This window comes from Maniola jurtina, chromosome 13, assembly GCF_905333055.1.
Source record: "Maniola jurtina chromosome 13, ilManJurt1.1, whole genome shotgun sequence".
NCBI classification, from domain to species: Eukaryota; Metazoa; Arthropoda; class Insecta; order Lepidoptera; family Nymphalidae; genus Maniola; species Maniola jurtina.
This window is the reverse complement of record NC_060041.1, coordinates 1,499,212-1,522,217: the sequence shown is the minus strand read 5'-3', so window position 1 is coordinate 1,522,217 and position 23,006 is coordinate 1,499,212. Positions and strand designations below refer to the sequence as shown.

The following is a 23,006-nucleotide window of genomic DNA, read 5'->3' as shown; positions in this document are numbered from 1 at the left end:
TTTTTTCACCCAGTATTCCCGCGCTTGCAGTAGGGACGCGTTGACGTTTGTTTTTTTTTTCATTAGTGCGTGAACCCTGGTCGATAAATCCACGTGATGCAAGGAGGTTGGTATAGCATTTTGTGTGTAGACCGCGTGCTTTTCGATAAATAGGTAAATGTTTAAAAACGTGATTGATGTAATTGCAAAGTAGAACTTGTTTGAACACCTGCTATGACAGTTGTCGGACTTATATGGGATTGGACAGACTAGTTATGTTGATAGGTATATGGTACCGTTACATATAAGGTAACAGTAAAGTTAAATACTTTTGCTTTTGTAGATAGTGGGCATGGAAGAGTTTTGAAGATATTTAAATGTTCCAAATGTTATGGAATATTTTAAAAGTTAGCAACACATAAGTTGTTGTTAATATGTCCCTCGAATTTGGATTATTATGTAGTATGCACATAGAATCATATTTTAAATTATGTGATAGTAATGAACTTGCAATACAGTTTATTGACCCTTTGCACTCTAGTGTATGAATCCAATTCGAAAATTTGGTATAGTTATATTGAAGAATTAGATACAAGTTTTATTCAAAAATGATTTAATTTGATGACCTAAATAGTATTTTATTGAAAATAATATGTAGCTACGAGTATATGCTACGTTCGTGGTATTTCCATGGTCAATTAAATTAACCTCAAAGAACAAAAAGTCCACGCCATGATAGCGCCACAATCTGAACCAATCACAGCTTGCTATTTCTGACGCGCCCATTTTATTATGCGCACTCACACAAGGAAAAAATTTGTCAAATCATGACAAATTTTGCATGACTGCATATGTATGTGTTTACATTTTAGCTTTTTAGTTTATCTGCTATTGTGTCTTGTAATAAACATTGAGTTTTAAAATATGGGATGATAGAATCTATACTTCTTTACTAATAATATAAAAGTATATAATATGTATTGTTTGTAATCGATAAGTAATTGCAATTCGAAACTTCTGAACCTTTAATAATAATTCTTTCACCTTTAAAAAGCTACTTTATCCAGACGTAATATAAACTATATATTATGCAACAACTAGCCGGGTGGATCAACTAGTATATTACATATTAAGTCAGACAATCCGGACGCTACGAAAATAATATCTTTGGTTGTAGGGCTTTGAAGAGTTTATTAAAAGAAGTCAGTTTTGTTACGCAACGCAATGGTAGCCGAAAAATAGTTTTTTTTTATAGAAATATATAAAACTGCGGAAGGCGAGCTAGCCATTGGCATTGGATGTTAGACTTGTTTACAACTCGTTCATTATTCTAATGTTGTGACGCTAAGACAACCGAAACAGACCTGGAATAAAATTAATTTCACATTAGATTATCACGATTAGTTTTATATGCGTCTCCAGTTCCTGTATTTTATGTACAATCTATTGTCGATTATTTATATGATAATGCAGCGATCTAATGTGCACATTTTTCAGTTATATGATGATTCAATGGAGAAATGAGCTTCACTGGTTTCCCAAACAAAAACGGTCAAGTTTATTCCTAAGTTGAAGAATGTTTTCAACACTGTTAAAAAACACTGCAATAAAAAAAATATTATTCACATAATTTGTAGTTTTAAATTTTCGGCCAAAAAATATTTTTAGCCCCAAAAAACCCCCGGACAAGTTTGGGGAACAAACTCATGGTTACCCTATTCATAGAAGTATAGATTTTTGGGGCTCGCTCTGCCCCTTCTTATAATTTGTCTCGTCCCCTCTTCTTACGCCCTCTGAGGTAATTTTTCGAAAACTCGTGCCAACAATATTAAACAATCCCTTGCTGCAATTTTTTTTTTTTTGGTTGTTCAAGTGTGAGTCGGACTCGCACACGAAAGGTTCCGTAACCATCGCACCAGAAATAACACTTTAATTTTTCTATTTTGATGTTTTTGGTATTTGTTGTTATAATGGCAAGAGAAACACACATTCTGTGAAAATTTCGACTCTCTAGTCTCTACCTATTACGGTTCAGGAGATACAGCCCGCTGACAGACAGACAGACGGATGGACAGCGGAGACTGAGTAATAGGGTTCCGCTGGCAGCCTTCGGATACGGAACCCTTAAAATCACCACAGCACACAGCCTAACAGGGCTAATATCCTAGCATCTAGCCAAGCCTATAACCTTACTTTGTAAGCCGTTTACTTTATCACTTTTCGAGCTTAGTGCAAGATCGTGAAAATGAATTTACAGTTTAGATATTTCACAAGGTGCGCTAATAAGATAATCGTGATATTTTGTGTATATTTTTTAACACATTATTTACCTTGCATTTCTAAATGATTTGTGAAGGTTCCTATCATTTGGAAATGGGCATTGTCTGGCTTACCACAGATAAAAACTTTGGACGCGGTTCTTTGAAACTAAAATCGGTTCATCTGTTTGGAAGCTTCAATGTCACAGACAGACAGATTAACAAGTTTAATCTTGGTTAAAAACTTGTTTTGTCACAGTTGTGGTGGGTCCATTGTCTTGCAGGAATTTCTATAGAACACTGTTTAATGTCGATTAATAGAGCCGCCTAATCGCCGATTGGGCCGTGAAAAAGTAACAGACAGAGACACTCACTTTCGCATTCATAATATCAGTAAGGATGGATTGAAAACCCATGATTTCGTCAGCATTGGAGTAGCAATAGACACGCCGAGTCTGTCCTTCCTTTTTTTCTCTATAAATACGGAACCCTAAAAGGTGGTATCACAAGCTTAATGGGACGAGAAGATTAGTCAAGTTTTACAGTTATACATATAAAGGAGATAAGCTGGTAGCTATATAAGCAAAACTGCAAATATCCTAATTATGTACCTACTTATCTTGCTTGATACATCTTGTTCGTGTTTTTTCAAAGATAATAATACAATAGATAGCTTATCTTTTAACTCTCATTACTCATTATGTGAATCTTCCTGACTACTCATTATGAAATTCTGGTTAAATAATTTAGTAATAGCCTGTTTTATATGATTTGGTATAGCCCGTGTTAATTATCTTAACAGGGCCCTGGTTTTCTATGACTCTCTAAAGCTTTAGAAATTCATATTAAGATCTATCTGTCCTTGAACAACACATGAAACGTATGTTTATAAATATATCAAAGGCGACCAATTGTATCACAGTTTTATATTACGATAAATTCGACCTCCGATCCTAAATTTTCACGAGGATGATGCAATAGTGATTTAAAATTGAACTGTTATTTAGAGGTCCCTTTGAGAAACAATGGGCCACATGGCCTTGAGCCAAGCCAAGAGCGCGCCACCAAACACCATCCTCCGCCTTCCCCATCCAGCCACTTCCCGCCACCTTCTTCAGATCATCGAGCCAGGCGGCGCACAGTGGGGCAGATCCAGGAATTAGGCGGCCAATATTATTTTCTCCCATATATGTGTTGTAAATAGGTTAAATTATATTTTTTAGTATTTTGGGAACTTATTTTTTAAAACTAACTGATGCCCGCGACCCCGCTTGCGTATATTTTGGTTTTAAATGCTGTTTGTCGAAATTCTGATTTAAATCGTGTGGAAACCATGGATTTTCTGAGATAAAAAGTAACCTATGTGCTAACCCAGGGCATAATCTATATTCATTCGAAATTTCAGCCAAATCGGTTTTACCGCGAAGGAGAAACAAACGTTTTTTGACGCGAAAAACAAATAATTCCATAAAATGCCAAAACAGATTTTATTTCTATATAAAACATAGTAAAAAACTAAAAACACTAAAACTATAATAGTAAATTAAAATCGTGATTATGATAAATTTAGAAAATATAAAAACAAAAACTAAGAAAATAAAGATGCAATGGTAAATAAAAAAATACAAAAATAAACATAGTGTGATTCAGATCAATCGCAAGTGTCTTCACCAGAGCTAGAGCTCAATTCATCCTTGTCAAGATGGTCCGGTTCAGATTCCTCATGAGGACATTCTGCTGTGTTGAGTTCAGCGGAAATAAGCATTTCCAACGCTTCTTTGCTATGAGGCACATTTTTTCTTTTAGGTTTTGCTCGATATTAATGGATCCGAACTTAGCAACAACCTATTAAGGCCGTCATAATTTCATTGCTCCCTTGAGCATTTCCTTGCGAAATTTTACCGATACTGGCGAAAATGTTTGTTTCGTGCCTCTGCTGCTTCTTCGGATAGTAATCCAATAGGCAGAAGTGCATGATCCATTACAGTTGCACCATGTATTAAGATTTTATGCATTGTTGGAGACATAGGGTGCCAGGGATACAACTTAATATAAAGTTTTGTGGTCTGTTTCTATAGTGCTACGCATTTTGAGTGTTTGTCTGCGTTTACTTCTCTCACTTGAATCTTCAAACGACTTTGATGGTCTACCAGAAGAAAGCTTTTTAGGTCTCGGTATTTCGTATGTTCCTTTTAACCATTCATCATTCTTTTGAATGAAAGTATGAGCCTTTTTATGTGACTCGATCCATTTTTTCTTAAATTGTGACTTTAGACGTGAGAAATTATGTTTAATTTCCTTCTTTTGTTCATCACAATATTCATCTTGTGATAGAATATATCTCTCAAGATAAATCAATTTTGCATCAAAATCGGGCAAGTCTTGTTATTGCATTTTAGTAAAAAGAAATCCACGTGTTACGGTGCGAGTCCCTAAAGTGCCTTCCTATTCTGGAAGCAAATAAAAACCGGTTTAAACCGAAAAAAAAAAATTTGTGAAATACGGCGATTTTCCGCTATGTACTTCATAGCCTTCAAAATATGGATTCCGCAGGAGTCCGCAGCTAATCTCGATGTATTCAATTAGGGATAATAGTCAGTTCTTATTTACAATGAATAAAACCGATGGGCCTCGGTGGGAAGTTAAAGTAAAACCTTTTTGAGTATCTAAAAGATGATTTTTCGACCGCAACAGAAGCATTATTTTGCAAGTGCCATAAAATATCTATTTTATCGTTATTCAAACTTTTTTATAAATGTTATATATGGGCGCTTACCTGTTATAATCGAATCCATTAAGATTTTTTTCAAAAATAACTCACTAACATATAAAAATCACTTTTTAAAAAGTCGTTTTAATTGAATCAGTTAACGCAGTATGAACACTTAGAGTGACGCTCAGGTTTAGACTGACACAAAATGGTGAACACCCCTAATTAGAGGAATGGAGAGGTGGCATTATGTTCGGTGTCTACTTAATTACCTCAGGTAGTAAGTTTTGTTTGTCAATGGCCATTTTTGAGAAATCGATTTATGGCCAGCTAATTCCCGAAACTGCCCCACCGTGCGGCGGTGGCGGTACGTGGTCTCCACTTCAGAACACGTCTCTGAGCTTTAAGCTTTTGTTCTTTTGCGTGTTTCCTCGTTCCAGACTTCGTAAGTTCGTAGTTCGTAGCAAGTCTGTAGAAAGGTCTTTATCTTCACTGCCCGAAAGATCTGTAAGCTAATCCTTGGGGCTCAGGAGAATTTTGATCTTGTTAGAATGGGCAAACAAGTTTTTGTTTTCGAAGAATTAGCAAATTACAGGTACTTATTTACCTACCTAACGTTTGACTGAAACGGCTTGGATTATAGTGCCTAGTGTAGTAGGGTGGGAGATTGGGACATTAAAAATCTTGGCATCCACGAGATAATGGGACTAAAGTTCAGCAAACCAAGTAAAAGTCTGATCCTGAATTAGTCGCTTTAATTAACATGTTTGGCATGGTTGGTTCGCTTTTTTCACTTCGGCCGTTAGCTTGAAGATAGTTGCGTGACGTAGTGATATGAGAAATCTCCATTTTGTCCGGAAATCGGAAAATTCCCTTGAGCAATAGGCTAGGGTCGTTGTCAGTTACCGATTGAGCTGGAATGCCATGCTTAGCGAAGTGGTCCTTCATAGCTTGTATGACCGCCTTGCTTCCTATACGTTTGACTCATCTTTAAACGCAACTTCTCTATAAAAAAATTGCACAGTAATCTGGGTAAATAAATCAATGGACATCGCTGCCCGTGAACTCTATCTACAATCAAAAGAGCTACCAATGCGTGACCGACTTGGTTTTTATTGATGAATGCGGTTGTTAACTTCCTTGATTGTATGTTATATTAATCAATTCCACAAGGTCAGTTGCAAAAGCGGGAGGAGGTCTGAAACCGAAAGGGGGTCACTGTAGTTATCATATACTCCCATCCTGGGTTGTGATAAAATAGTATATTTCATTACAAGTGCGGAAAGGCTGTCATTGCAAAGAGTTCCGACAAATGTCTACCCGAGCCGAGGCGTAGCTGAAGGCGAGGGTTGACAGTCGGAACGAGTTGCAATGACGGTTCCGCACGTGTACTGAACGACTATTTTTAATACAGTTGCGAAAAAATGAAGCAATTTAATAAAATAGTAAAAACACAATAAACTCAACTAACTTAATTTAATATAATTTAAAACAACTTTATTGTTAATAGATATAAAAAAACTAGGGTCGAAATTACTCATTTTAGGCAACCAACAACTAAACTAGCAAAGAAAATTTCTGAAAAATGGCGCCAACCGTAGAAAGCAGAGCTTTTTTTTTTCTTCAAAGGGAACTATGCCCATACAGCCAAGTCTTCAGTAGAAGTTTTTTATTGATATGAAATGAAAATGAAATTTAATGAGATGAAATGAAATGAAACCTAACCAAACTCATTCAATCAAATCATTAAATCTGATATTGAAACAAATTAGTAGCTTCTTATTAGAAATACGTATTTGCATGAATCATAAAAACTTCTATGAATTTTTTTTAGTAAAAACTTCATGGTTGGTTTTTCTTTTTAATATTTTGACAGTTGGGAAAGAAAAAGCACGAGTGCGGGAAAGGTAAAGAAAAAGCACGAGTATGTAATGAGCAACTGTATTAAAAAAGTATTATATTTATGTATTTCGTCTGTGATACCATTGCGTTGGTTAATAAACGAATTTTCTTTCACTCGTGATTTTTTTTGCAATGGTACCTACTTACCAAACCTTAAATTGTGAAAAAAAATCTTCTTGTCCATATATCACCGGAAATGTATGACTATTAAACCTAAAAAGGCCTTCAGGCTAAACTGTTTACTGCCAAACAGGCAAAAAAAGGCCAAACCAGTTTATCCTGCTACCGAAAGTAGGCGATCAAAATCATTTTTTTTCACTTGCAATTTAGACGCAAATGACAAAATCTAGTTACACCCTTGTTACACCTAAAGTGTTAAGACCGAACTAGATAGTTATGGGGTTAACTAATATATCCTGAATCCTGATAGGTGTAGAATAAACCAGTTTGGCCTAGGATGATCTAATTTGACCTGAAATAGGGTTTGGTAGGTAACTAACATAAATAAATAATGCTGAGCCAGTTCAAGAAATGTGTTAAATAATTTTTTTTGATGATTTTTTTCGTTTCGTCAGAGAAAATAGTTGTGATTTTACTGTCTAGCTAGTATGAAAATGTCCTCCAAATGTTCGAGACGAGTACTCTCCGGTCACTTTAAATGTGTGAATACTAAAAGATGATAGAAATCATACAATGCCAGATGTATAAACGATATATTTATATAGAAGATGTCATATCGTGTTCTTGATACCATTCTGATGGGTCAAGAGTTATTGGTGTTAATGAGTCCAGAGAGATGTAATTGAGACCAATTCACACTTAAGTCCATACCTACTTTAGTTATAATATGTATGTGCCTATACGTAGATACAACATATTAATCACAATTTATATACTGTCATAAATAAAAATACTATACCTCGCATGAGGGCGCCTGTCCATTAGAGCGGAGCGGACACGTGTGAGCCTCGACCAATCAGATTGTTGAGAGATGATGGGAAAAAATTATCACGTCACTTCGATTTTAAGATTTAAATAATCCGTACAAAATGAGAACTCACTCGCCATTTCTAACCCCACACCCAAAAAGAGACGTTTTATAAGTTTGACGTGTGTATCTGTGTGATCTGTCTGTGGCATCGTAGCTCCTAAACTAATGAACCGATTTAAATTAAATTTTTTTCGTGTGAAAGGTGGCTTGATCGAGAGTCTTCTTAGCTATAATCCAAGAAAATCGGTTCAACCGTTTGAAAGTTATGAGCTCTTTTCTAATTACTGTAACCTTCACTTGTCGGGAGTGTTATAAATTTTTAATTTACACTTGTAACTGTGTCAAAAGTACGTTTCACCTTTAAAATAAGTACCTATTAAAATCATACCTACTTTTAATATGACAGTTGACACAGAAAGTTAAAAGGCGATTGGGATCTCATTTTATACGCATCATATATCCGTATACCTTTTTAACGAGGTACCTAAGCTACGAATACCTATCACTCGAGGGGACAAACCAAAATATTTTTTCGCTTTCCATCTTCAAGAAATCTCCTGATTTTTTTTTTTCAAAATTCAAATATGCAGAAGAATTATGCAGAGGCATAGCACGAGCGGTAACAAGTTATTTTTAACTATTTTATTTTCAAAACAGCTCTTGGATCCTGTGAGACATAGATAAACGGACAGACGGACTATAAGAAACTATCTATAAGGATTCCTTATTTTACAAGGAACCCTACAAGCTTTTGGCGCGCGAATTCACAAAATTATATTGAGTCTACAATTATTATTGACTATAACCAATAAAGACAAATCTACTTGCAATTACATTGAAAATCCACTATACGTTTCCTTGCAAAGCTTGAAATGAAGGCATATTGCATACTATGATGAACCATGTATCTGACCTAAAAATTATACAGACCAATTATTTACTGACCTTAGTAGATATATAGGGTTTATTATAAGTTATTTATTGTTTGTAGAGTTGATATAGGGCGACATGTTAAGGCTAACCAGTTGGTCAAGGGTCATTTTATTCAGAAGATATAATAAAAGTATATTTCATACTATGTATGTAGAGGTGGATATTCGATGTTGTTCAATAGCCCTACCGCCGCGGTAGCTTTTTTTTTTTTTATTCACTATAGGCAAGCGCTTGTCCACAATCACACCTGATGGAAAGTGATGATGTGGTCTAAGATGGGACGCGTTTACCTAGAAGGTGCCTATTCACTCTTGTTTTAAAGATACCCGGATTGTAATTGGTAGGAAACACAGATCGCGGGAGAGTATTCCAAACCTTAGCCATGCGTATGAGGAATGAAGACGCAAAACGTTTCGTGCGTGTAGATGGAATGTCGATGACATAAGGATGGAAACTCGCCCGACGTCTTGCGGTTCGGTGGTAAAATGGTGAAGGGGGGACAAGATCGAAAAGTTCCTGTGCACACTCTCCGAAATATATCCTATAAAACACCGATAGGCCGATACTTTCTCGCTATTGGCTAAAATGCATTGTTGCAGCAAAAATACCATAGCCAATTGAGACTGTAATAATGAATGAAACATTTTTTCCGAAATCGACACATTTCTAGGACCAAAGTTTACAGCTCCAGTGTGACTTCCCTCTTCATTGAAGAATCATGGCTGGGTACGCTTCTTACGCGCTTCTCCATACAAACGTATAACGTCTTCATATTATTCTATTATTTGTTGTTCTAGATTTACAACTAAGCCAGATATTGATTTATCTCACTATTATTTATGCCCTAAAACAATAAATATAGTAAAATTATAGTTAATTTGAAATTCATGACTTTTGAAACATCTCTATTTAAAAAGCTTGAGCCAACTTCGTAAACGAACCATGTAAGAAACTTGAGTAAGAAACTACAAAATTGCAAAACTATTGGCTAATAATAATTTCAAATGTCTTTAGCTTGTTAATAACGTTAATAAATGACAGTTAATTTGCAAAAAAATAATGTGATAGCAAACGTCGATTTGCGTTGTTCGCACATCACGCATCTCGCATTTGAGTAGTTACCTACATGTTGATTGCAATAGCATGTTCTCACGCTCGACATGGAGAGCACTTTTAATACGATACTAAGTGCACAATTACAAATCTTGGCGCGTTGGAAGAGATATAAGAACGTAGTTTCAATGTACCTAAACGAAATCCGAACCGGTATTGTAAGGGATATGTGTATTGTGTGCATTCTGTATCGAATTAGCGCTTACAATGAGTTATGTTTGTTAAACTATCCATGCGCGGCGGTAATCCAAGACCTGGCAATGACAACACCCCGAGGTGACGACGCGACGTTTACTTAGCTGGGTAATGGAAAATATCTAGGTTTTATGTAATGTACTAAAGATTAAAGGTAACTGGGCACTTTAGTGTGGAAACCATGGCGGCGGACACAAGTGATATTCAAATACCTACACCAACATAGGTCGCGTTGTTGAGGATCATGGGAATCATGAAAAAATTCAAATAATTTTTGTATCATGAAAGAAAAACCTATTGATTTTTACTATTTTCAATGATTAATAACTTTCCCCCATCGATTTTAATCAAATATTTAAATACTATACAGAAAGGTTACAATAATATATTTGATTTAAAACTATTTCGGTACATGTCCTCAAACTGGGTCAATTATACCCCATTACCTTTATTAACATCGATCGAAAAGCAGCTAATACTGAATGAAATATTGTTGAGTAACTGAGATGTCCTCTCGGTTCGTAGGTAGGTAAGCTATTTCCAAAATTACTAAAGTTATAATTGTTCTTGTTCCAGAGGGTAACCGTATGTGGGCGAGCGCGTCATTCGTCGGCGTGCTGTTCATCATCGGTCTGCCGCTGTGGTGGAAAACTACGGAAGTCTACAGGTGATCCATTTCGGTTTTATCTATGATCTATGACAGTTCTAATTTAGCTTTTATGTTATCTCCAATCTTCATTATCTCTACCAGGCCCATTAGTGAAAATGGCCGGCAACGCATTGGCGGTTCCTCTGGTACTACAAATGTTCATGGGCTGCAGTAATCGGCAGATATTTAATAAACAAGTTTTATTTCTGGAGTTATCGCCAGTCATAAAGTTCATATTGACCTTAAGTTTGCATTGTCATAAGGTCCCCCACGTGAGAAGCGATAGTGACCTTTCACTGATAACGACGTGTGACAAAATTGGGGGCACGCAGGATTATCACTCTCCGTCGTATGCTAGGGTTGTCACTTTATCTCTGGAACTAGCTTATGCCCACGACTTATTATACGTGGCATAAAAACTCTTACATTACCCCCTTGGGGATTGAATTTTCAAAATCTTTTCTAAATTAATGTCTACGACATAAATATCTGCATGCCTTTTTACTAAAATTAAATACCTTCAAAGCACGAGTGAATAAGCATCTTCTAGGCAAGCGCGCTCCAATCTAGGTCTCATCATTGCTTCTATAAGCATGATTGTCGTCAAGCGCAAGCCTATTAATGCAATAAAATTAAAAAAAAAAAAAACAGCCCGATCCGTCCAATAGTTTGAGTCGTACGTTGATAGATCAGTCAATCAGTCAGTCACCTTTTCCTGTAAATATATAAAAAAGTGGTTGATTGTCTGATCTCACAGCTCAAACTACTGCATGTCTCTTGAGGGCGTGTTGTTGGCATCCATTACATATTTTGCACGGAAAAAAGAGAACAATAACTGTTTTTGGCAACCCTACTCGAGATGTAGAGTGTCCTTCATGCCGTCTCGGTCAAAGATAAAGCGAGCGAGTATGAATAGGAATTATCTTGTTTGAGCTAGTAATGTACCTATACTTTGTATTTTAAGCTCTCAATAAAAAAGTATTGATAGCGAAAAATATTCGACGTACACTTTTAGGTAACAAGTCTAAATTAAACATTAAAGTAACCACTACTGACTTGAGAAATAGATAAATTGTTTAGTTTCCTGCGGTAGCGGAGCGGTGCGGGAGAGGTGACAGGTATCACGAGTTGACGAATCACTCAGCTCTCGCGTCACATCATCACATCCGTACCACCACTCCACTACCGCAGAAACCTACACAGTTATGCGTTATGCCTGTACCAAATAGATGGATATATCACCCACTGCGCAGGTTCAAGATCAGAGTTCCCTGACACTAACATGCAGACTGTTAGACTATGTTTTGGTGTACGGGTCCAACTCCACTATGTGCACTTTAGAACTCAAGGAAATGGCCAAATAAAGACCTCCGAAATGCTTCCGAAAATCGATCATTCATCCCCATCAACTGCCAATATGTGAAATATTGTTGGACATGTACCTTCTAATAGCGCCTACGCTGCCTATTCTCCGCATCCAATCGATACCAGTCTCTTGGATGTCATCGCTCTACACATAGCGCCAGGGAGGTCGTCAGCTTGCCGATTTCTTATAGTATTCATTGATCTTTCTCCCCAGAGTTGCCTTGCCTTACGACAAGATCAGCGAATTCGATACAGAGGCGCACTACATCACGACAGAGCTGACGGTGCTGGCCAATGACGAGCAAACCGCCAACAACCTCGCAGAACTGCTGAAGAAGGAGTTCGAACAATCTGGTAATCATCCTCGTGTCTTTATTGATAACTGTTTGCGTTTGACCAAGAATATTACCAATGCAGAAGGCACTGGTGATATTATTACCAATGCAGAAGGCACTGGTAATATTTTCCTGCCGGGTCCGTTGTCCCACCGCTTTGATCAACTGGTGGGTCTACAGTATACCACTTACCACCATCTTCGTTCTGGTGGATCTATGGTATATCACTATATGTACCCGTGGTCCCACTAGTGGGCCTAAGATACACCACTTCTACCACTTATTTGATACCCGTGGTCCCACTAGTGGGCCTAAGGTACACCACTTCTACCACTTATTTGGCATTTTGGCATTTCATTATTCTAGGTCAACGGGAAGTAACCTATAGGTTTAAATTCCCTTGACGGGTCTTGACAGACACGACAGATGGACACACAAAAAAGTGATCCTATAAGGATTCTTTTTTTCCTTTTGAGAAAGGAACCCTTAAATAAAAGAAAAATATGATTCCAGATGTCATAAAATTCAACATCCGGAAGCAAATCCTTCCGGAAGACCTGAGGCAAACCCTAGACGCCGTAGCTGACGAACAGGAGGCTCTGGAGGAAGTCGGAGCAGCCTTTGACACCAAGCTTCATAACACCTTCTACGTTGTGCAAAGGAAACCGCTCTTCCAGGATGTTTGGATTGGAGGAGAGAGGATCGCTTTCTTTAGGGATTCCAAAGGTAACAAGTCTTTATAAAAATTAAAAACACCGTAAAACGAGTGTTATGTTTTCAGGGTGTATGTGTGGTATGTGTGAGTTTCTTTGTTTCACCATAACTTCTGAATGCCTGAACAGACTTGAATGTATGGGATTTCGTTAAACAGTAGCGATCAGAATAGATCGGCAATGGTCAAACTGATACAGGGCTTGAAGTGCCAAACCAACAAGAAGAAGAAAAATGAGGTTTCGTTAGAATCCTTACATCATCCCGAATGACACTATAGTTTTTTTTTTTTGAATCATTATGACAGGGAAGTCGTATTTTTTTTATTTCAACTTGTTTTGGTTGGTTCGTATAGCTGCGCCAACCCTCATCCAAGCCCTAAAGAACTGGATATATGAGCCATCGGTACTCCACGGCGCGAGGTCAGAGACGGCGGACGCGGCGCGCCAGGTTCGGTTCCCGAGCGGGGAAGGGTTCCATGTGGTGTTGTCTGTGGTGCACCCCAAACCGCAGGCCATGACGGTGGACTTCACTGCTGGGGAAGCTGTTGAAAGTAAGCATTTAAGAATTTTAACAGGGTATTTTAACCTTTTTTAGAGTTCCGTTCCTCAAAAGGAAAAGCGGAATCCTTGTAGGATCACTTTGTTGTCTGTCTGTCCGTCCGTCTGTCGTGATTCTCAAGAAAACCCATAGGGTACTTCCCGTTAACCTATAACCATGAAATTTATCAGATAGATAGGTCTTTTAGCACAAGAGTTTGTCGTTACATTCAAAAAATATTTAATATGTGTTCATTAACAAATCTTTAGAATTTTCAAAGTAAGATAACTATGCCAAGTAGGGTATCATATTATGAAAGGGCGTTACCTGTACATTGTAAAACAGATTTTAATTTATTTTTATGCATAATAGTTTTGATTTATCGTGCAAAATGTCGGAAGAAATGCTCGAGTACGGAACGCTCGGTGCGCGAGTCTGATTCGCACTTAGCCGGTTTTGAAAAATGTCGTCATTTGATCCTAAGTTCATATAAACTACCAAAAAAATTACTGAATCCCGATAGTGAAGCAAAACCATAGATAAAATGCAATTGCAGCAAGAATAGAATTTTCATACTGAGAAGTTTGAACTATAAGAGAGTAATATCAAACTTTGCAGATTACATTGGTTCGTTTGTGGACGAACTGTCCGATCTCCACAACTTCACGCTCAAGTCGCAGTGGCTCCATCTATTGGACTTTAACTTCCAAACCAAAGAGGTACTTAATGATTTTTCATTCTTAGTTTAGACTATATTAAATTTGCCATTTCCATTGGATCTTCTTTTGTAAATTGTGTACAAAAACGAACATTTTCTCAAGCAGCAGCTATTTACAGTACTACTTTTATAAGTTACCCGATGTACCTGCGCAGAAATCTTATTTTTGGATGGCTAATCACAGCGCGCGTCCATCCGCTAATGCTTATTTCTTACGCGCCGTGTTTTGTACGCGCGAATTATGAGCGAGGAGAAAGCACGAGTGAAACAAAGATATCTGAATTTATACCTATTTATTTATTTTTAAACATTTTACTTGAAAAATGTCTACTTGTTTCCATTAAAAGACACCGGATACGTCGTCCTGGGGTCGCCATTTTGCCGTGCGTCACGACAGACTGCCGTTGCTGCTGACGCGTCTAGAGGAGCGCGCTGCGACACACGTGTCCGACAAACCTACCGTTAACTTGGCGCTGTATGTCGTGCCGTGCGACATGGCGCCGCTGGCTATATACGACACCAACAGTGAGTTCATATAGACTCGATACCTAAACTAATCTTATTGTAAGTACCCTATCCGTGAAAAGAAGTTATTTTAGTCTCCCTCAGAGATTCGTAAAGATTATTGCATATTTTTGGTGCTTAGATCGAAACTGGGTAATTAGATTTTGTGATAGCAATCACGCTCTAATTAAATTATTTATTTTGCCACTAGTTTTATTTAGATTAGTACTCTCGGATAACCTTTATTCGTTGAACTTGTGTTCTTCGCGTAGGTTTTGGGAGCCATACCAATAATTTGTTCAAATTAATTGAATAATACTGCTTTTCTGACTGACGCTTATAGTATAGTATGTTATCATCCCAGAGGTTCCGAAGCAGTCTAGACAGAGCAATTGTACGGTAAGAAATGACGAACGATCTGGGATCTCCATAGTATTTACCTATATACGATAAAAATCTTCGGAGTTCTGTCTGCTTATTAGTGTAAGCCTTTTAACTCTTATGGTACGGTATGGTGGTTTGCTTATTAGTAGTAGCCTTTTAACTCTTATGGTGCGGCGCTACCATACTCTTAAGAGTGGAAAACTCTTGGTTAAATTCTAAAAGCCTTTTGATTTTTTCCAGATGACAGAGTGATGTCTACAGTGCAAGCATTCATGTCGCCAAAGTGGGGCGGCGTGGTGCTGGGCAGCCCCACGAAGGACGAGTGCGAACAGAAGCACTATACGCCCGACGTTAGACTCATCATGGGCACCTTCGTGGCGCAGCTCAGGAAACTGCTGGGCATTACTGATAAGGTGAGATAGATAGCGCAAGCTTTTATGTCGCTGAAGGAACCAGGTACCATCCATACTAATATCATAAATGCGGAAGTGTGTCTGTCTGTCTGTCTGCTACCTTTTCACGGCCCAACACTTTAACCAATTCTGACGAAATTTGATACAGAGTTAGCTTATACCCCTGGGACAGACATAGGCTACTTTTTATTCCGGAAAATCAAACAGTTCCCGCGGGATTCCTTAGGAGCCATCTGCTAAACCGATTTGTATAAAAGGTAGCTTGCGTCCCTGTAATTGACATTGGCAACTTTTTATCCCGCAAAATCAAACAATTTCCACGGGATCTTTAAGAACCTAAACACACGCGGACGAAGTCGCGGGCATCTTCTAGTTAAACCAAACTCAGGGAACATTATTATGTTCCCTGAGTTTGGTCGCGGGACTTCGGCAGCACTTTGGTTCAGCACTTATAGGAGTATATATAAACAGTCAAGTGCGAGTAAGACTTGCACGTGAAGGGTTCCGTACCATCGTATAAGAAATAACTTTTTTGTGATGTAACAACAAATTCACGGTCTCCGGATTTTCTCCTTTACTTGTGCTATAAAAACATTGCTACCTGCCTTTCATTATCAGTTTTTCTTTTCTTCTTCAAGTGATCCTATAACGGTACCTTTTTTCTCTGGAAATACGGATTCTTAAAAACCCAAAGATGTTGTGCATTTTCTGAAGAATTGCCTTTGGTTGTAGGAAAAGATACCAGGCGCTCACTTGGAGACACTAAGATCCGTAGTCCCGCGTCGCTGGGAAGTGGATTCTCTGCTCCGCATCAGGACCCTCGAGCAAGTCACTTCCGCTGAAAGAAGCTTGAAGTCCCTTGCCAAACTGCTGGGTAAGAGTCACTGGTTATGGGTTTTAAATAAAATGTATGGTTTCTTGGTTTGTCCTTCAATCACGCCGCAACGAATCGACGTTATTTTGTGCGTTGATATAGTTAAAGACCTGGAGAGTGTCCTAGACTACTTTTGTCCCGGAAAATCATAGAGTTCCCACGGGATTTTTAATAACCTAAATCCACACTAGACATCAGCTAGTATAAATATATAAAGACTGACTGACTGGCTGATCTAACGCACAGCTCAAACTATTAGACGATTGGGCTGAAATTTGGCATGCAGATAGCTATTATGACGTAGACATCCGCTAAGAAATTAGTCTTGAAAATTAAACCTCTGAGAGTGTAAAATAGGGATTTGAAATTTGTGTAGTCAACGCGGACGAAGTTGCGGGCATTAGCTAGTATTAGTATGCGCAGAACCGCTCGTGGCTTTTACAGTTCTGTTTGTGCTGGGTCTAAAACAACTAATTATTTACAGGTGAAATTTCCAACATAGTGATCAACGACGAAGTAGGCGCATCCATCAACCAGGCTGTCGACAGTATCCACCGCGCGACTGGCCTGATGAGGCTGGGGGACCTGCTCACCGCCCACCACTACTCTCAACAGGCCTTTCTGGCGGCGGAGACTGCCTTCATGGAGCCCAGTCTACTGGCGCTACTCTACTTCCCTGATGACCAGAAGTAAGTGGAAAATTAACCTGATTCTAATAACAATGTTGTGCTCGCTTCGCTTGCGCCCCTAATGATTACCCATTACAATTTTTTTTTTATGTTACCACAAATTCAGTCTTCGGAGTTCTCCCTATTATTGTGCTATAAGACATTGCTCTCTGCCTTTCATGATTGTAAGTCAACGGCAAGTACCCTATCGGTTTTGATTTTCTTGACAGGTCCTAACAGACAGATAATGAAGTGAACCTATAAGGGTTCCATTTTTTCTCGACCCTTAAAAAACTATTTTTTTTTTTCTTTTCAGGTACGCAATCTACATCCCGTTGTTCCTGCCAATAATGTTCCCGGTGGTTTTGTCCTTCAAGAACCTGGTGCTCTGGTTCCGAGGCAAACCAGTGCATAAAGAGAAGACTGATTAGAATACTATATCACTATCTGTGCTATATTATATTGCATTGTATGGCAAACTAGGAAGATTGGCACTTAGGAAGATTGTAAATTTTTATTGGTGAAATAATTTTCAAAATCAGCTTAGAGGTTCCAGAGATTACTTCCTACAAACAAACTTACGAAGTTTGCCTCTCTTTATAATATTGGTGTTGATATTATCGGTCGCACAATATCCCAAAAACCATAGACATTCTGAATGAGTAAATAGAAATAGTGAATGGTGTTCTTAAGACAGGGAGTTTGCGTGTCGCCGATTTTTAACTACTCATCCCTGCCCATATTAAAAATGCGAAAGTGTGTTTGTTTGTTGGTTTGTCCTTCAATCACGTCGCAACGGAATCAACGGATCAACGTGATTTTTGCATGAGTATGGTTAAAGACCTGAAGAGTGACAAAGGCTACTTTTTCAGTAAAGTACAAAGATTTTTTACAAAAATCGAAAGAGTTCCTTTGGGATTCTTAAAAACTTAAAGTCGCGGGCATCAGCTAGTCAAACAAAGAGTTAATGATAATCAGGGTAATTGTAAACATTTTTCAAAAAAATACTGAACTACTGATGCCCGCGACTTCGTTCGCGTGGATTTAGTTCTTTACTATTTTGACCTCGCTTGCATTTTCGTTCGTGATTGTAAGGGGTCCATTGGGCTTCACTATATGTTTGTCAATCAACTTTTTCAATCGTCAGTATTCATGAGTGATATTGATATAACATTATCGTCTAAAGGTCCGCTTTAATGAAATAAAATGTGCTAATGTAAAAAATTGTGTTTTAAATAAAAATTATCAAAAAGAATATTTATTATTTTCTTTAAATCAACCCAACCAATTCCACCCATAAGAATAATGAATAGCATACCTAGTAAGTATGTTTATTTTAAAATATTAGGTTAAACAAAATCAAATTAGATAATAAAACGATTTGTTTTGCTTCATATATTATAATATTATATTGAGGTACTTTGTCATTATCGTAATTTTTTAATTTATAACATTTTTTTATTATTATGATATTACTTAAATATTTCAATATGACGACCAAAATACTAGCCGTTTCGCCTTATATTATGCACGTGCAAAATGTCACTACAAGTGAATATTATTTTAAAATTACAAATTACAACAAGATTTGTCATTATTAATACTGAATACAGAAAATACTTGAATCACAATTTCTTGGGAGGTGATATGTCTTACACATTGGTGTAGGAGGAATTTGCTGGGGGTTCGCTCAGTGATCAACACTGAATGGTAGCCATCGAGCTCGTTAGACATATATTTTCAATCCATTGAAAGTTTTCTAGGAAAAACTAGTTTTATATCACTTAGTGAAGCAGCAATGTAGAATCAACTAATGTCAAATGAGATTGATGGCTGTCATTTAATTTAGTGTTGATCACTGAGTTATTGAATCAACCCGCTGCTGCAGATATATACAGCGACCTTGACTTTCCCCGACCTAACTTTTACTTAAAACGAGACGGAATTATGTCATAGATATAACGCTGTCTCGTTTTAATAGTGTCTTAAGTCGGAGCAAAGCAAAGCTCAGCCTTACAGTTGCCTCACACATGATTTTCGCTAGCGCCTTAGATTTGCGATTATTTTAATAGCAAATTAAAATTATAAGGGATACTCCCCATGAGTATCCCTTATAATTTTAATTTGCTATTACACTATACTTGATAAAGACAGGTCATATAGGTAAAATATGTCGTGTAGTTAAATTATTCCGTACGTTTCGGCAATGTTGACAATCCATACTAATTCCATATACTTAAAAGAATATTATGGCGGCGCCCTTCTTAGTTCAAATGCATTGTACATATTTTTTGGCCGGACACAATTATGTGCCTAATGCATATAAGTCATAATTTAAATATACCCTTAGAGTTACAATAAAATGCAATCTTAACTCACTAAATTCCAATATTCACTCAATTAAACATGTATTATGACTCAACCCAGTCAGTTTCAGTGATCATAGCCGCGTTATCACCACTCGCTGGTAAATACTCCATCTCCCACAAGGAGTTCCCCAAAACCAGCGTCTCCCCTTCATTCAGCTGGACATCCAAAGTGTAACAAACATCTTCACATGGAGACCTAGGTTTCAATTGAAGATACGTCTTACCTTTTAGCTGAGACATTATGATTAATCCTATATCTAGTTCCAAATACTTAAATCTATGAGTGTCATAGTTTTTAGATAGCAGTAACCAGTTGAAATGAGATGGGGGTATATGTGGGGATAGGAAGTAGGGTCTAGGAGCTAGGATTCTAAATGATTTGACCGCTCGGATATCACAGTTTTGGAAATGGACGAACCAGCTAGGGATGTCCGTATTGGTTATTCGAGATACGATTTCTTCTAAATCCATCGGCTGCTTGCCTAATCTTAGGTTCGTGAGGGTACGACAAGGTACGGAGTCGCGTAACCTGTTGTCGTTTGATATTATGTTGGTTAGATTGAGTTCGGAGACCGACCAGTCGTAGTAAGCGTCCGTGACGATCACTGGAGCGCCTCTCAGGAGGTGGTGGTTGAAAACTTCGTTGTAATTTGTGTCTGATAAACGGGCAATGGTTTCTGGAAAAAAATATGAGGTTTAGCTGTGCACAGGTGTATTCAAGTAAGCCTTTGACAATAAAAACAGGCCTAGTGCGAGTCAGACTCGTGCACTGAGAGTTCCGTACTACAGAACAAGTAATAGGTAAGAATCACTTTTGTTAGCGAACCGTAAAACTAACTTCGTTCGTAAAGGTCTATTGTTAATATATAAAAAACCGGCCACGTGCGAGTTAGACTCGCGCACTCAGGGTTCCGTACTCGCGAATTTTTTCCAACATTTTGCTCGATAAATCAAAAACTATTATACATAAAAATAAATAAAAATCTGTTTTAGAATGTACAGGTAAAGCCCTTTCATATGATACCCCACTTAGTTTAGTTATCTTACTGTGAAAATTGAAACGCATTTTAATTTTTTTTTAAGGATGTAACCTGAAATTCGCGGTTTTCAGATTTATTCCTGTACTTGTGAGACCTACCTTTCTGCCAAATTTCATGATTCTAGGTCAACGGAAAGTACCGTATAGGTTTTCTTGACAGACACGACGGATGGACGGACGGACAGACATACAGACAGACAGCAGACAGAAAGACAGACAACAAAGTGATCCTATAAGGGTTCCATTTTTCCTTTTGAGATACGGAACCCTAAAAAAATCATGGTAGTTAGAGCGTTGGTTTTATTTATTTTTTAAAGTAGATATTTTCTATTGACCATAATTAATTCAGATTTTACAATTGGTAAACTTTGGAGATAAGGGGGTAGCGGTATTTTTTTTTTTTTGACATTTTGCTCGATAAATGAAAAACTATTATGTGAATGTGTTAAAAATAAATAAAAATCTGCTAATGTTAATTGACCGGACTAGTGTTTCATTTTCAATTAAGTAGATATTGAATTTTTATTTTTTGCAACATTATAGAACTTAGGTATTTTGTGCGATTTGTTTTTAAATTAATATTGAACTTACTGATAGCCTCGCAAGTAATACAATCCGTGGGCGAAACCAAATCGTTATCCAAGTTCTGTGGCTGGGACCGTTCAATCAAGCACTTGTTGTAATACAACGGAGTCCAGTCCCAAATAGGCAATAACTTGATCAAAGCAATCCTCGTGATTGCCGTCGCGTGCCATTGGAACGTATCCGTTTGACTCACAGTATAACCAATAGCCATAATCATCACAATGAGAAGCAATCCTCGAGTCCATCTCTTAATAGTCGCTTTGCGTACAGCGCTCGTCAAAGGGCGACAAATCAAATCCATTTCCTCGTCACTCATACCAGCCTCCTTGCAATATTCATAAAAAGAACGCACTTCCGAATTGATTAACTCGAATTTCTCGCGCTGGGACATGTTTGGCGGGTTTTTAACACTCATTTTTCAGTAGTTAATTCAATTATGACTTGTATTTAGCTCCGCGATGCGAAACCTCAGGAGCGATCAATATCATGGGCTTGGGCTTGGGATGAGCTCGTGGAGTCGTGGCATATCGATGCAGGTACGAATTTCGCGCGCGCGCGCCAACCGTCAACCTTTTCGGCTACAGAGTAAAAATGAAAGTAGGAAACATTTACCACAGTATAGATAAAATGTTTCATAAAATCGATTTTTATCAATCGTCAATCCGGCGTACCATAGAATGAAATCCTCTTTTAATAAATAGGTACTACGATGCATCACCTTGAAATACTAAAATGTAAATGAAAACATAGGAATTCTAGTAAGCAAAATAATCATAAATCAATAACTTTTAATAGAATTTTGTTTTTATTGGTAGTTTCTCTAATAGTTTCCTAAAGTCTAGCAACATTTTACAAAGAATTATAGGTATCCGCCATATTGAAAGTTCTGAAGTGGAAGTGGGTCAATCATAAATCTTAATTATCGTTGTATCTCTATGTCAGATATTAATTAAAAGAAAAGTGTTTCAAATATTATAAAAATAATAAACAAACTTTTATTGGTGTCTCTTATATTCGACAAAGGACATTTGGATTTTTTTGCAATACTTTTGACGAATACGTCACAGCGCCATGTTGTATTCCTGCGCTGATTGCAGGCACGAGAAATCTGCCAACCCGTTTATTTTTTGGGATTAAAGCCCGAGAATAAATCGAACTGCGATTTTGTACTCAAATATATTTTAATTTATATTTGTTGGCAAACGTCAAACAACTTTAGTGAAATCGATGCATCCCTGTTGTCGCATTTCGAGTGCTAACTCCTAATTCAACTGCAGTTTTGTGCATCCGCGAAAGTTGAAAGGACTGTGTTGTAAAAGAAAGAAGTGATAATTAGCCAAAATTCCGGTCCCTACGCGCAGACGAGAAGGTGCCTACCCGCCGGGGCAGTCGGGCGAAGGAGATATGAACAACAAACGAAAAAATCGCCAAGGGCCGCCGAGGTAATGCCAGTTTATGTACACCAACTTTCAGTGTGGAGATGACATGTCTTTGTTATTCGGGCACGGTCCCGCACTTAACGAATTTTCAGCATCGGCGTTGTCACGTTGACATCGTTCCGATAGCGCGATCACAAAGGATTTGTAAACAATGTTTAGGATCGGTTGTGATTTGGTGCGGTACGGTTCGGCCGCGGGTTGCGGCGCGCCGTTCTCCGCTCCGCGTTCGTGTACGCTCTAATCTAGATGTTTGGCCTACTTTTGCTGTGTACTCATGACGATTAATATAGCTGCGTGCGAACAGCTGATCCCCGTGCTTGGACCGATACCAG

General features: G+C 37.8%; 3 protein-coding genes across 4 annotated transcripts in view; 2 read left to right on the top strand and 1 right to left on the bottom strand.

Annotated features, from left to right (window-relative positions):
• LOC123870675 (GPI transamidase component PIG-S) overlaps positions 1-18,499 on the top strand; it is a 47,440-nt gene extending 28,941 nt beyond the window's left edge. Inside the window, exons 1-11 of one of the 2 annotated variants that reach the window (XM_045914043.1) lie at positions 18-106; positions 10,658-10,748; positions 12,310-12,449; positions 12,944-13,156; positions 13,497-13,694; positions 14,300-14,400; positions 14,747-14,924; positions 15,528-15,700; positions 16,433-16,574; positions 17,059-17,263; positions 17,559-18,499. In XM_045914043.1, coding sequence (XP_045769999.1) covers positions 97-106; positions 10,658-10,748; positions 12,310-12,449; positions 12,944-13,156; positions 13,497-13,694; positions 14,300-14,400; positions 14,747-14,924; positions 15,528-15,700; positions 16,433-16,574; positions 17,059-17,263; positions 17,559-17,673 — 1,566 coding nt within the window. In that variant the 5' untranslated portion in view covers positions 18-96 and the 3' untranslated portion in view covers positions 17,674-18,499. Of the gene's footprint in view, positions 1-17; positions 107-10,657; positions 10,749-12,309; positions 12,450-12,943; positions 13,157-13,496; positions 13,695-14,299; positions 14,401-14,746; positions 14,925-15,527; positions 15,701-16,432; positions 16,575-17,058; positions 17,264-17,558 lie in introns of those variants that run through there. The other variant, XM_045914042.1, reaches the window with a different exon arrangement.
• An 886-nt stretch (positions 18,500-19,385) lies between these two features.
• Positions 19,386-21,806, bottom strand: LOC123870680. Its single transcript, XM_045914048.1, has 2 exons — positions 21,242-21,806; positions 19,386-20,288 (listed from the first exon to the last, which is right to left on the bottom strand). Exons 1-2 carry the CDS (start codon positions 21,648-21,650, stop codon positions 19,654-19,656), a joined length of 1,044 nt encoding a protein of 347 aa, XP_045770004.1. The 5' UTR covers positions 21,651-21,806; the 3' UTR covers positions 19,386-19,653.
• Positions 21,807-22,069: 263 nt separating this feature from the next.
• The window catches only part of LOC123870691 (ataxin-2-like protein), a 42,755-nt gene continuing 41,818 nt past the window's right edge, over positions 22,070-23,006 (top strand). The window contains exon 1 of the mRNA XM_045914064.1: positions 22,070-22,677. Coding sequence (XP_045770020.1) covers positions 22,640-22,677 — 38 coding nt within the window. The 5' untranslated portion in view covers positions 22,070-22,639. The remainder of the gene's footprint in view (positions 22,678-23,006) is intronic.

What these genes read in the sequence shown, in the direction of transcription:
- LOC123870680 (XM_045914048.1), bottom strand. Translation starts at nt 21,650, where the DNA reads ATGAGTGTTAAAAACCCGCCAAACATGTCCCAGCGCGAGAAATTCGAG. An exon ending in TATTACTTGCGAGGCTATCA is followed by an intron (nt 20,289 to 21,241) that starts GTAAGTTCAATA and finishes ATTTTTTTCCAG; the next exon opens with AAACCATTGCCCGTTTATCA.